At 51.5% G+C, this 13,618-nt stretch overlaps 6 protein-coding genes across 6 annotated transcripts; 2 read left to right on the forward strand and 4 right to left on the reverse strand.

Moving 5' to 3' along the window:
• Positions 1-1,597: 1,597 nt before the first annotated feature.
• On the reverse strand, positions 1,598-2,351 carry V2A60_010004 (tRNA (guanine-N(7)-)-methyltransferase; the record flags this gene model as incomplete). The annotated part of the gene is made up of 2 exons (XM_083261265.1): positions 1,598-2,082; positions 2,180-2,351. 2 exons carry the CDS (start codon positions 2,349-2,351, stop codon positions 1,598-1,600), a joined length of 657 nt encoding a protein of 218 aa, XP_083117391.1.
• Positions 2,352-3,743: 1,392 nt separating this feature from the next.
• V2A60_010005 (homoserine dehydrogenase-domain-containing protein) lies at positions 3,744-4,905 on the reverse strand (the record flags this gene model as incomplete). The annotated part of the gene is made up of 2 exons (XM_083261266.1): positions 3,744-4,804; positions 4,869-4,905. The coding sequence occupies 2 exons, from the start codon at positions 4,903-4,905 to the stop codon at positions 3,744-3,746; spliced, it is 1,098 nt and encodes a 365-aa protein (XP_083117392.1).
• Positions 4,906-5,250: 345 nt separating this feature from the next.
• V2A60_010006 (thioredoxin family protein) lies at positions 5,251-5,824 on the reverse strand (the record flags this gene model as incomplete). Its single annotated transcript, XM_083261267.1, has 3 exons — positions 5,251-5,443; positions 5,585-5,689; positions 5,802-5,824. 3 exons carry the CDS (start codon positions 5,822-5,824, stop codon positions 5,251-5,253), a joined length of 321 nt encoding a protein of 106 aa, XP_083117393.1.
• Positions 5,825-6,894: 1,070 nt separating this feature from the next.
• V2A60_010007 (CCDC174 family protein) lies at positions 6,895-7,884 on the forward strand (the record flags this gene model as incomplete). The annotated part of the gene is made up of 1 exon (XM_083261268.1): positions 6,895-7,884. One exon carries the CDS (start codon positions 6,895-6,897, stop codon positions 7,882-7,884), a length of 990 nt encoding a protein of 329 aa, XP_083117394.1.
• Positions 7,885-8,934: 1,050 nt separating this feature from the next.
• On the forward strand, positions 8,935-9,768 carry V2A60_010008 (uncharacterized protein; the record flags this gene model as incomplete). Its single annotated transcript, XM_083261269.1, has 1 exon — positions 8,935-9,768. The coding sequence occupies one exon, from the start codon at positions 8,935-8,937 to the stop codon at positions 9,766-9,768; it is 834 nt and encodes a 277-aa protein (XP_083117395.1).
• A 336-nt stretch (positions 9,769-10,104) lies between these two features.
• Positions 10,105-10,500, reverse strand: V2A60_010009 (uncharacterized protein; the record flags this gene model as incomplete). Its single annotated transcript, XM_083261270.1, has 2 exons — positions 10,105-10,121; positions 10,209-10,500. 2 exons carry the CDS (start codon positions 10,498-10,500, stop codon positions 10,105-10,107), a joined length of 309 nt encoding a protein of 102 aa, XP_083117396.1.
• Between the last annotated feature and the right edge of the window lie 3,118 nt (positions 10,501-13,618).

Consider the following 13,618-nt stretch of genomic DNA (forward strand, 5'->3'; position numbering starts at 1 on the left):
CACGAAGAGCAATGGCGCATCCCACATGCTGATGGTCCAGTATCAATTACCGAGTTCTACGCAATGCTTCTACATCAAATGAGAAATAGAGGCATTACGTAAATGACGGTATGATAAGTATGCAGTGTGTAGGCAGGCTGAGAAGCTGCAAGTCCAGCAGGAAGCTTTCTTGTTTCTGCACTTCTACCAGGCCTTTCGTCTGTTTTAAGAGTTCTCAATGGTCTCAATATCTCCTTGAATAGCCGTTTCTAGGACTACTGGAACGTAGAGATTGGAAATGACCTGCGAAAAGCAAACGACAACCGACCGGCCAGCACTTAGATAAACAAGCCGCTGCGAAGCGGTATCAGCGTCTCCCCAGCTTGTTTAACACTAACAACCAAGGTCTGATGGAAATAGGTATTTTTTCAGTAGTCAATGCGGTAGGCTTGATCAGCTTGCAGATTAGAAACATAGCTATACTCTCGCCTGACAAGACATGGAGGGGCAACGTGTGCAAGGTGTGTTCTTCTAGAGGGGGTCTCTGATCTAGAGTACCCGATGCTCAATGCGCCAAACGAAGAACTACTTCCCTTCGCACTATTCATAAGGACTTGCAAGCTGTCGATGATAGCCACGTCCATTGCAGGTCAGGCAACGAAAGACTTCAAAAAAAAAAGTCATGCAGATGCACACTCTCTGGAAGTGCGTGCTCGCGAAGTACCTCGGCGATCTCAACAGAGATGAGAGGTGTAAAGGCCTTTGCAAGGGTTCCCGGAGAAAATCGTATCTAACTCTCGATATAGCAGTTACGGGTGGGAGCGAACGTGACAGTAGAAATGCCATCGGTTGAGATTGCAATCCGCGGCGCCGATGGTGAGAGCATATAAGCTTTAATCGTCGTTAACTTGGGTTCAAAATTCTGCTTCCTAGTGGAGAAATCAACCTGGGGTACTGGCAAGTCCAAGAACGAGCCATATACGGACGTGGTCAAGAGCCAGAGCCTCGGGTGGAAATGCCCGCACACTGCTCTATTATATACTTTTAGGTACTACGAAGTATGGATTCCTCAAGAATACATGCGCATAGTCTGGAAGGCATGGCGCTGTATGATGAAAGAATTTAAGGTACATTGAAGTGCCATTTCAAGAGCAAACATGTTTTGCCGAGCAGTGCACTGCTGCAGCTGGGTAGCATGGCGCTCATGGGATAGACATATCCTTGCTTTGCTACATATTATTATGCCACTTGTATGCAACATACATCGAGAGATTTCGGTACCGCTTTCGGTACCTAATGAAAGTTTTTGTATTCACTTTCACCATGCAGCACACCATTCACTCCGAATTCCCGCGCTTCGTACATCCGACACTGACCGGAGTAAAAGCAAACAATTACCTTGCTAACACCCAAGCCATGGAGTTCAAGTGACTTCGGGAATAGCGCGCGAGAAAGCGGACAGATAGTGCTTTAAAAAGACGGCAATGGAATGTTTACATAGAAAGAGCTGGATTAGAAATGATGTGGTTTCGTCAACTGCATCTTGCATCATGTAGTCCAACGTCAGTTTCTACCTGAGATGTCAACGTCTCGACCAGCACCAGTCCCAGTCACAACTCTACCAAGGCGGATCCTCCCTTCGCCGAAACAAGGCCACAAACTTGAGGCCGTTATTCCTCGCCACCTTCTTGCCCTCCTCGGTCTCGGCGCGCATGATGGCGACGCAGGGATCGTTCTCCGCTTCGTCCTCTGGTACGCGCTCAAAGGCCGGGTGCGCGTCAAAATGCTCGACCATCCACTCATGCAGCGCCTCTACGTCGGTAATTGTGTAGACGACGCCACCCGGTCGCAGCACAAAGGCGTACTCGGAGTTGAGCGTGGTGGACACAATGCGCGCCTTGTGCTTGCGGGCTTTGAAGTGTGGGTCGGGGAAGCAGATGAAGATCTTGCTGAGCTGCGCCTTGGTGAAGAAGTTGGGTAGGAACTTCATCGAATTGGCGCGGATGCAGGCGGCATTCTGGTAGGCGCCATCCCCATGCTGCTTCCGTAGGGCGTAGATGCGCTCTTGAACGAACGCTGTGACTTGTGAGCGGATCTCGAGTCCTGCGAAGAGGGAGCATCGTTAGCATTGTTAGCATTGTTAGCATGGATGGAAGGCGGGGTTGGGAGAAAGGGTGGTCAACAGCGACAGCATTTATACCGAGCATGAGATTGTTTGGTAAGATAGGCGATAGGGCAACAAGGAGACCGCCGTATCCGCATCCGATATCGACAATCTCGACATCTTGCTTCAGCGGTCTCGGTCGACTTGAGTTGGTCTCATCGGCCGTTGGTTCTGCAACATAGCCAGGATAGTGTTTTGCCCAATCCATATCTGAAGGAGATGCGGGGCTACCGATCAGTCAGTATGCCATGTTTCGACAACAATGCGAACCGGCGGGCAGCGCAAAGGGTCACGGACTATTCTAAGGTGTGGTCTGAGAAGGGATTGGCGTGGGCTCTCTGGCGGTAGAAGCGCTTGCGGGGGAGCTGCGCATTTTGCTGGTCCCTCGCGGCATGAAACTTTGCCCGGTTGGCTCTTTTTGGCGCAATCTCCGACATCTTTGAGTTCTCAATCTTCTCCTCTTTTGTTGTCGCTGAGAGGATTATATGGCGAATCTGATTTTGTATCAAGAGGCTACAACAGAAGTTTGTGAAGTGAAAGTCTATAGATCCTGATTTGGAAGGCGGTGAAGCAGAGACATCTTGATCTAGGATGGACCAATGTCGCGCTAGCGACAAACAATTTTGGTTACCTGTAACTTACCTTATCTACTCAAGTAGGTAGGTAACTAAGTATTTAAGCACTACCTGTAAGTAGGTACTTAGGTAGCTACCTAGGTGCGTACCTTAGTAGGTACCTAGGCAGTTGCTTGTAGCACGCTCGACAGTTGCCAAGCACTGGATGGCTTTCAAAGCCTTTTCAGGGCTTGACATTTGCAATTCCTTTGTGTTTCGCATCGCCAATTCAACTGCAGTAAGCCCTCTACTATTTCGGTTTTTTTTCATTCATGTGGTCATATGACTTGCTGTCTGCCTCTGTGTAATCAACCAGCTTGGCAGGGGACCAAGCCACATCACTTGCTGCTGGCATTCCCAGAGGTGCAACTCATGTCAGGGGCCATTTTGCATCTTGCGGGCCCGTGCCACTCACCCATCCGAGCCAGCCGGCTTGCCAGCGCATCACAACTAAACCTAGACTTTGTTGATCCAAGCATCAGCATACTCAGCCGTTATGCCATCGTCCCTTTCGGATCCAGGGTGGCTTTACAGCGCAGCGCTCATCATTTATTCGTCAAATATTGTGCGCTTCATCACTGTGACTTGTGTATGTAACCTCCTACCAAGGTAGCTTCCTGACTCGTAGCTTTCTCTGACGCGATCTTACAGCTCCTTATCGGGTCTGTGGCTATTCTCCCTTTAGTCATATTTTTGACCATCGATATCGTCCTCTGGTGTTGGAGGATGTTTTGGCATCGTCCATCTGATGAGCCTACCCAGTCACACGATACTCGGACGCAACCAAAAACTTCGGTAACAAGTTCTGTCAGTACAAACGACAACACATCCAGGGCACAAACTACGCGGCGAAGATGACGTCGATTCGTTATCATCAGCCGTCTTTTTGACTTCCAATTTTCCAGCCAGAGATTTCCATTGCATTTGTCATTCTTCATTTTCATCATTCTTATTCTGTTTTATCCTCTTCTGACAGTGGGTGTAATCTACGGAAACTGCGAAACAACCTTGATGAGATCAGCCGTCACCCCCATGGCAGTGACATCACCCCCGGCACCGGCGCCTTGTATGATGAGCGGATTGCTTCCGTAGCGCTCTGTATAGAAGCTAATGATGTTGTCACTTCCCTTCAGGGCGGCAATAGGGTGCGAGCGGTCAAACTCCTGCAGTCCGACCTTGACAGCATTGGAAAGCACATCGATGCTGCCGACGAAACGAATCACCTTGCCGGCTTTTTCGGCGGCAGCCTTGGTCTCCTCCATCTGGGTGTCAAAGGCGGGGAGCTTCTCGAGGAATTCGTCGCCACTAATGCACGTTTCAAGCTCCCTGGGGATCAGGCTCTGGACAGGAAACGCAGTCGGTGACTCGACGGGAAGGCCAGCTAGACGAGCAAGGATGGTGAGTTTCCTGGCGACATCGAGACCGTTGAGGTCGTCGCGAGGGTCGGGCTCGGTGTATCCTAGCGCCTTGGCCTTCTTGACCTCGTCGGACCACTTGCCGCCCTGGCCCTCGGTGGGCGCAAATGAGTTGAAAAGGAACGACATAGTGCCACTGAAGACGCCCTCGATCCTCGTCACCTTGTCGCCCGTGTCGACGAGATCCTTGAGTGTGGAAATGACGGGCAGACCAGCGCCGACCGAGGACTCATGGTAGACTTTGGCACCAGAGGCAGTGGCGGCAATGAAGATGTCCTTCCACAGCTGGTAGGGGCCGGAGAAGGCCTTCTTGTTGGGGGTCACGATGCTCACGCCGCGGGATAGCGCGAGAGGGTACTTGTCGGCGACCTCCTGGGAGCTCGTGTTATCAACGAGGACCGTCTTGGCGGGGGCAGACGCAAGGTACTCGATGACCTGCGACAATTCAGGAGGTGTCTTGGACGAGGCGGCGAGCGAGTCGAGGGCTGTATCGATGCTGATCTCGGAATAATCGTCGCTAAAGACTGCTCTTTTGCTCGTCGAGATGTAGCAGAGAGTGAGTTTGGGCGAGGGTCGTCGGGTCGCCAGAGTCTGTAGCTGCGATAGGAAGCACTTGCCGACGCCGCCAGCACCTAAATACGGGGGATTAGAACGAAGGCGCCGATTGGCGAGAGGCGGGCAGTTGTCGGGTCATACCAATGATGGCAATAAAAATCTGGTTTGCAGCAGCCATGATGGTAATGGTTTTTGATCAGGCAATGGAATGTGCAGAAAAGAGAATGCTCGAATTCAGGTTTGGTGCGAGTCAATTTCGAATGTCCGATAGCGGGGTGACAGTTTGACAGTGTTCGGTAGCTTACCTAGTAGTAGGTAGGTACCTGTTTCAGGCTAATGCTCAGCAATCACGCCGCCTTGGTGGGGAAGCAAGCAGCACGTCATGGCACATGCAACATGTGCCCATTATTTCTGATTTGATGCATGCCATGGATGCACTATATCCTCTTAATGTGTTTATAGGAAACGTTTATTTATATAAAGGTGAAGGCTACTGATCCGACATGCCCCGGCGATCTTTATTTCACAGGGCTTTGGCCAGAAAGGCATCCAGCTGGGGCGGGTTCGGCTCAAAGATGTCATCGAGGCGGTTGCCCTCTTTATAAAGGATAAAGGTGGGCATGCGACGAATACTCAGCTCTTTGCTGAGATCTTGGAGTACGTCGACATCAATCTTGCAAAAGTAGACGTCCTTGAATTTTTCGTCGGCGGCGTGCCTAGCAAACGACGTCAACAAGGAACAGGGTCATTAGGACGGACGCAAGGGTTCTATGGCGGGGTAGCGAGGGGCAACGGAGGAGGAGGCAGAAAACACCCGCCGTATTTGACTTGTGCAAGGAACAACGGTCGCGACATACTTTTTGAAGAAGGGGTCAATCATCTTGCAGTCGCCGCACCACAGAGCATGGAAGTCGGCGACAACGACCCGGTGCTCCTTGAGTGCGGCGCGAAAGGTGTCGGGGCTGGTAGAACTAGCGGTTAGCTAGCCAGAACACTGCGAGCGAACTGCGCGTGCAGCACAAGCGTGGTAGGTAATGAGGATGTCGAGTCTTTATACGGGATATGAGCACATACTTGGTAATTTCAACGATAGCCATTGTGCCCGTCGTCGTTTCTGGATGTCGAGAAGAATGTGAAGAGAGGGTGCAAGAATTGCTTGCGCCTCAAAATGACCAACGTTCCTCTCGTTCGGCGGGTCTCGCAGCTGGTGGAGTGCTTTATTATATGCAGGTGCTTCTGGGTCTATTATAAGGGAGCTGCCCTAAAAGTATCCGTAGCTACCGACCATATGCTTGCAAGCTAGTCCTCCTACCAAGGTAGCCCCAGCTCCCGGAGGAAGACAGAGGCTGTAGAAGACTCTGAGATGCAGTATTGGCAAGTAATAAAGAAAGCCTGCTGGGCGGCAAAATGCCGAAGGTTGTGATCCAGTAATTATAACGCAGGGGACATTAGTACTTGATCAAGAATTTGAAGAAGATGCAAGGGATTATAGTTAACGGGCTCAGTATGCGGCCAATGAATGAAGTGATAGTCGGGCTCTCTAATCCTTCAAAAGGACTAGTTAGATATAGAGGAGGCTGATTGGCATCTTACTTAGACTGCGTGGCTCAACGTGAGCTAACAAGTCACCAGTGGACAGACGATCCCTATGGGCAGAAGACAAGTGTGGTGAAAAGACATCCTGAAGCGAAGCTACTGTTCCTCTGCAGAGAATTTGATCACACTATGCAACCGGCTTCGGTAAGCTAGGAGTATCCCTGATGAGGTCGTGTAGCGATGCTGTCGCGTCTGTAAACAAACAGTAGAACGTCGCTCTTCTTGCTGAAGTCATGAGTATCTAGCAAGTATCCTTTCAACTCTAAGAGATATTCTAAAATTTCCAATAAGTATCAGTGATCTCAACTACCAATTCTTTCTGCTCCTTTGCTGGTCTAGGCAGCGACATGCCCCACCTGGCACCCCATTCGATTTGACCTTCTTTTTGAGATTCACCTTGCCATCTGCGCCTGCAAGATATGCTCCCATTTCCACCTAGCACTACACGGAGAGCATACATGAATAGCGCCCTCTCTCTTTTTATGGAGATGCAAGTGATGTGATTGGATTTGCGAGACACGGTGCCGCAGACCGTAACCAGCACGACAGACACTTCACTATCTCGCACGAGATGCCGAATGACCCCCATTTGTATGGGCAGCGCCCCAAGAAGAAGCAGACGAAGGATGCTACGCTTTCTTCCTCCCTAGATTTCACAGCCCAGTTGACCTCACTGATGGCATCATCTGGCGGTTCAGGCCCGATCACGACCGGGCGCGCCCGTCCTTCGAAGGAGCCTAAGGAAGATCTCTTTCGTAGCCACACGGCCAGGAAACGGGAAGCTCAAGCACAGGCCAAGGACGAGAAACTCGTTCTTAAAGATGTATTAAGCACAGAAGATGAGTCGCGCGAGCTTGCCCGCGCGAAGCGCAACATGGAAAACAAAGCCCGACTCTATGCCGCCATGAAGAGAGGCGACTACGTGCCGCAAGACAATGAGGCCGGGCCCTTGATCGACTTTGATCGCAAGTGGGCCCAGAACGAAGAAGAAAATCACTTGTCAGACTTGAGTTCGTCCAGTGACGATGTTGAGGCTGAGGACGACGGGCGCGACGAGATTATCGAATACGAAGACGAGTTTGGCCGTCTTCGGCGCGGCACACGCGCCGAGAAGGAGCGCATGGAGCGGCGCGCCCAACGTGGCCTCCTGGGCGCCGAAGAGCTCGACCGCATGTCAGCGCGCCCCGCCGCGCCGAGCAACCTCATCCACGGCGACGCCATCCAGGCTATGGCCTTCAACCCGGACGACCCGGACCAGATGGAGGCGCTGGCGCGCAAGCGCGACCGCAGCGCGACGCCCCCCGACATGAAGCACTATGATGCGGACAAGGAGTTCCGCACCAAGGGCGTAGGGTTCTACAAGTTTAGCAAGGATGAAGAGACGAGGCAAAAGGAGATGCGGGCGCTTGAGCAGGAGCGCGAAAAGACCGAGGCGCAGCGGCGAGCGAGGGGGGATCAGAAGGCAGCGAGGAGGAGGGAAATTGAGGCGAGAAAGAAGGCCATGGAGGATAGGAGGGCGAAGAAGCAGGCCGATAGCTTTTTGACCGGTTTAGGAGAATGAAAGCTTTCACAATAGCGCAAAACCCGTAATTGAGGCGCTATTCTTGATCTTGTTTTTGTTCCTCTTGTTCCTGTCCCAAAATGAATTCAAATCGTTCTGTCTGGTATCTCCGCGGTTCAGAGGTAGCGTACTCTACCCTTCTCACCCTTGCTGTTTCCTCTTCTATAATTTCCTGGTATCTTCATGGCACCACTGCCTCTTTTCCGTGTTTTGTTGCAGATTTGTTCATGATTCATAATTGACGATCAAAGTCTGGCTGATGTTTGTAATATCCATCTCGGTTTCGCATGTCCAAAAGGAGGAGAGCTTCTGGACAGGCGATCTTGACTTGGTACTATCTGCAGATTGCTTACTACCGCAAAATCGAGTTGTTATTTCCTCACCCTTTTCTCCCGGACCAACAGTTGCAAGTAGCTCCGCGAAAACTAACGAGCTGCCAATACAACGCAGACTATAACTTAGCAATACCACCCATACCGGCAGCGGCAAAGTCGAAAGAGTGCCCCGAAGGCAAAGCCTAGAATTTCTTGCTGTTTAAGTCCTCGTCAAACTTTACAAAAGTGTATGAGACGATGTGGGACAGCTTTGCAGCGAACTGTGGTGTAAGTTCGTAGCTTAAGCCCCTAGGCACGCCTCAATGACGCACTTGACAGACAAGAATTTCTCAACAATAGCCACAAGGTTCAACAGCTATGGCGGAATATAGTTTTTTCTGTACATAAATTCGGTCACACTCCCGCTGTCCAGGTCAGTACTTCATTCTCGCCACTTCTCAGGATAGGCAAAGGCCAAGAGGGAACACTTCTCGCAGCCTCCAAATATACAGTACCTCAGCAGCGCATAGATAACTCCGAACATAACAGATGACAGAACGTTTCTTTCTCCTTTGCTTTCAGTCTAATGGCACCTCAAGAAATGGACTTAGCCGCAAGCCGCGGTCCGGCCCGGCCCGGAGCTGCAGCACCCACGACACCATCCTCGACCACAGCAACGAGACATACTCTGGCAAGGGAGGACGAAGGGCTGCAGGAGTTTGCCATTAGCTCAGCAATGTCCACACACAGCTCCGATATTTCCGTACCATCCATCCTGCTCGAGTACTACCATCGACCATATCGCCCCCGCAGCCGGATGCGCGACGCGTTTGCCAACCTATGGGCGGGCTTACAAATGGGCGCGCGGCGTCTCTTCCGGATCAAGTACCCCACACTCATGTCCGCGCTCCCGCACAGCTGGCCACCCAGCATGATCGCGGCCGAGGTGCGGCGGCGAGAGGGACCTTCGAGGAGGTCCAGCAGCAGCAGCTTCGCCCCCCCTGCGTACACGATGGAGTGGAGCACGAGAGGCCCCCCGGGAGACGACGACGACGTCGTCGTTTTCGTTTCCGGGTCGATGGCAGGTTACCACGGTCGAGCGGTGCCGCCGCGAACCTGCGGCGGTAGTAGCGACAGCGACGCCGGCGGTAGCACCGGCAGCGACAGCGGCAGTGACGGTGGCTTCGTCGACTTCTTCCCGCTCGGCGCTCTACATCCCCACCCGCCCAGCTACAGCGACGTAATGGCGGCCCCATCGGCCTCAGAGGACACCTCATCCTGGGAGCAGAGATGCCCGCCGCAGCTACAGAGGCTGCGAGAGCGAGCGGTCGCATCATCACAGCAGCAGCAGCAGTCGCCGCCTTCATCGTCGTCGTTGGGTGAGGATAGCCCAGCGTATATACTGCACAGGCGCGAAACCATGTCAAACTCGCCAGATTATGACCAATTCGAACCCACGTACGCCCCTCTAGTAGTTTCGGGCGACGAGGAGGGCTTGAACGAACCGAGACCTGTTCGTCAGGCACTGTTGAGTCCGTCTCTAGAGCTCATGTTTCGGCATTATGTCTAATAAGCAGTCGATGCAGTGGAGAGATTGATGGCCTGCTATTCATTCCGCTTGGAACTGCTTGGTGTTATTTTTTCTTCGACATGGGATGGATACTCAACAGTGTGGGTTTAGAGATACAGTACTCATGGAGGACGATTCCATTGACTAGAAATCACTTCACTGCATTTGCAGAAATAGGGGAAATCTATGGTCTTATTAATGATGAACGGCTTCCCTCTTCACTCATTCGAAAATGTGTAAACAGGCTAACGGTGACTGAGACGAGAGCCCCCCCTCCATCCAACCGGCCAAAACCTCTTCCACCAACCCCGTATGAAATGCTGTGTAGACTGCTAGCTAGCGCGACGAAGCTCCTTGATCAAGTTATTAATAACGCGAAGTCAAGGACGAATTATAAATCATGCCTTGCTATACTACAAGGTGTGAATGACGAGTCGTACTGTGCGCACCAAATCCTGATGGTAGCGCGGTAGACGAAGCACTCATTGGCGTTATGCTTGTACATTCGAAGTAGCCCGTCAGCTCACCGGGGTAGACGGCGTCCTTGTCCACGTTGCAGCTGTCGTACGGCGTCTTGACGCGGACCTTATCGGGGCAGACGCCGTAGCGGCAGGCAATATAACACAGGCCGTTGAGGTCGGCGTCGAACTTATCGACGGCGAGCGCGTTGACGCTGCCGTCGGCTTTCAGGGACGTCTTGATCAGGCCCCAGTCCAGGCACCTGCACAGCATGGGAGGGCAGAAGCCGTTCTGGCAGATGAATTGGCACAAGCTGCCCGAGTTAACGAGTTAACCATCAGGTTGCCGCGGTTGCTGCCCTGTCCATCACGGGGCGGCTCGTGCACGTTTTCAAAGTCGCTTTAAACGTAAAAGCCTGCAGGATAGGGCTCAAAGGGTGCAGAATGAAGGCCTGAGGGAGGGAGGTCCATTTGTGCTGGTCTTGGGTCAGTCAGGCAGTGACGCGGGTGAGAGGGAGCATGAAACGGTCAGCACGCGACCCAGACTCGGGCAAAAGGCCTAGTTTCCGCGGGATCCATTTCACTTCACCGGGGGGCGTTTCGGTCCTGGCATCGCCCTCTTTCCCTTTGGCTTTTTGCTAGGTAACAAACATACTATCATGTAGTTTGTGCTCCAGGTGGAGGCAACAACGTGCAGGTCGCGTCGCTCCCACTTTACGAGTCAATGATTCGAGCGGCTTATTGAGATAGTACCAGGAGCGCGTTCCCTGGATGCAAGTGTTGGCCTAGCAAGCAGCGTAAATGCTGGTTTCAGATTTGGTCTTGGTGGGCGAGAAGAGCTCGTGACGACGTGTCGACCTCAACAGAAAAAACACGGGAGAGAGACACGCAACAATGCAGGGAGGGAGTTGAGGGTGTTTGCTGAAGCTACTGGTACATCACGGGTCGTAAAGGGCGGCCTGGCCAGCTAATTTCTGGCACATGGCCGTGCATCCTTTGTTTAGATACCGAGGAGTACTACGGAGTAAGCATGTTGCTTAAAATATGACAGACTGGTGACGGGGCTCTTCTTGAGACGCCGCCAAAAGGCCCAGGCATGTGTCATCGACGGCAGGTTAAGAGGCGGGTCGTGCGCTATGAGCGGAAGAAGTTTTTCCTGGTTTAAAAGAACGAAGAGAAGAAACAAAAGAACTAAGTAAGTAAGTACGGTTTTGGTGTCATAAGTACTGGGTAACGCAACTTACTACCTAGTAGTACTGGCAACTGGTAATTAGCGCGGGCGCCGAAGGCCACTAGAAGGAAGATGTGGATAGTATCCTGGCAACCTGGGTTAGTACCATGTCCGGGGTACCGCTGCATTACCAGTAGAGTACGGATACGGAGTATGGAGTACGGATTACTGAGTAGTGACTGGTAGGGTTCTACTATTAGGCAAACGCTTTGGCTCTGTGTTGCGGAGTTTGGTTGAGCCTGGTACTCTACTATGATTCTCTGACAAACGTGAACGAGTTTGGTGGACGAGACAAATAGGAAGACATCTTTTCTTTCTATTTGCAGAGGAGCGTAATGGCACGAGGGTAGGGTAGTAAAAGGGTAGCAGCACATGTGAAGGCAGCTGGGCTAGGCGGGGCTGGCTGTACTAAGTAGCTGTCATGTTGTTGTGGCTGTTTGGATGCAAGGCGGAGGAACATCAACGCACCCACACCCACACTAACAAGTAGCACCTTTACTGGTATACGACAGGCCGATCTCGCCACCACGAAACGAGCGCGAGGGTGACACAGCAAAGTGTAACATATCAACATGAGTGGCTCGGGCTTTTTGAGTGCCTTATTTTTCTGATGACCATACTGTGCAGTATGGCAAAGTATTAGCATTGGCAAGTGGCTGACTACTTAGGTGGTGTGTGTACTTACTGGTACATGTGCATACGTACGTGTGTAAGTGTGTGTGTGTGTGGTTCTGGAACAACAAAACGTGCACGGTTGTGAGTGGCTTCAATTTTTATGCGCCAGCGTAATTGTTTTGTTCCCACTTTACAAGTTCATATTTCCCAGCTGTGCCATTCTGATTCGCTGTTCAGCCTTATTTAGGCTGGTTTGGGTACCCGAATCTATCAGACACGCGGCCGTCCTTGCGTCACAAGCTGGTTGCGGCCCGAGGAGTGGCAGTGATGTAGGTTGTAAGTAGGAGGTGCTGTAAAAGGGGAACAACAATATTGGTAAGATAAAGCGCGAGTCGTGGGCGAGAAATAGGGTGAGGGAATAGAGTACATAGTAGTAAGTAGGACAGAAAGTCAACGATAGCGGCGAGCAAACTGCTTTTAAAGTCCATACGCATGTATATGCTGATGATAACTCGTAATGCGTTAACTCTCTAATAGCTCTATACAAATGATGAAAATTTCATTACAATGTCTATCTTGAAGAGCTCCTCAAGATCTTTTGAATGGTTGTCTTACATTATTCTTTTTTTAAATATACCATAGCTTTTTTTATTCCAATTCCCAGGAACAGGCGCCGCGGTGCCCAGGGCAGTTATTCTGTCCCCCCCTTGCTACGTACCTAAGCATGCAACCAGGCAAGCAAGGTACTAGGTACGGATACAGCTGGTTGCTTAGCCGGCCAGCGGAGCGGGACAGGGTAGTGACTCAATCCTGGTACGGTGCCCGGCACAGTGCCCTGGGTGCGTTGATTTGCACACTGGCGGATTCATGCATGATCGAACAGAGGGAGAAGGGGGGCAGGGGGGGATGCGCTACTTTGGGGGGGGGATTTGTCGATGTTGCATGAGTATACGGATAGTTATCTATTAATGGCTGTTGACGTGTGAGGTGCTTTCACACAGACGATTCTACCAACCTACTGAGGTGCATAGGTACATTAGTAGGGAGGTAGGCACGTCAGTACCTTCTTGCCTGGCAGCTGGCAAGCGGGAAGCTACCACAGAAGTACTTGCCTACCAGTAACTTACTTAAGCAGCCTACCTACTTAGGTAGGGCATTGGCAAGTACCTAAGTACTTCTTAATCCGTATTGGATCCGTAAGTAAGTAATTTACTTACTTACTTAAGTACTTACCAAGCAACAACCTGATGTGAAGTGACAGACCTGGGGCGGGCGGCGCAGCCTGACACCCAGACCAACATCAGCCAACGAAAAGCCCTTTTAAACCTAGGGCGGGCCCCGTGCTGACCTCACCACTACGACACTGTTTTTCTAGTTCCCCTTGTTTCCCTCTCGTCTCAATATTGTTATTTCTCGTTATCATTATCATAATTTCGGTAGGTACTGATACTTACCCGAACAGGTTTCATATGTTGAGTAGTATCTCAATCTCGGTATACCTTTTCATTTTCTCCTCTCCACCCTTTGCTTGCATGTGCCCCCCTGC

The sequence above is a fragment of the Cordyceps javanica genome, chromosome 7 (assembly GCF_051103115.1).
Source record: "Cordyceps javanica chromosome 7, complete sequence".
In the NCBI taxonomy this organism is placed as follows: Eukaryota; Fungi; Ascomycota; class Sordariomycetes; order Hypocreales; family Cordycipitaceae; genus Cordyceps; species Cordyceps javanica.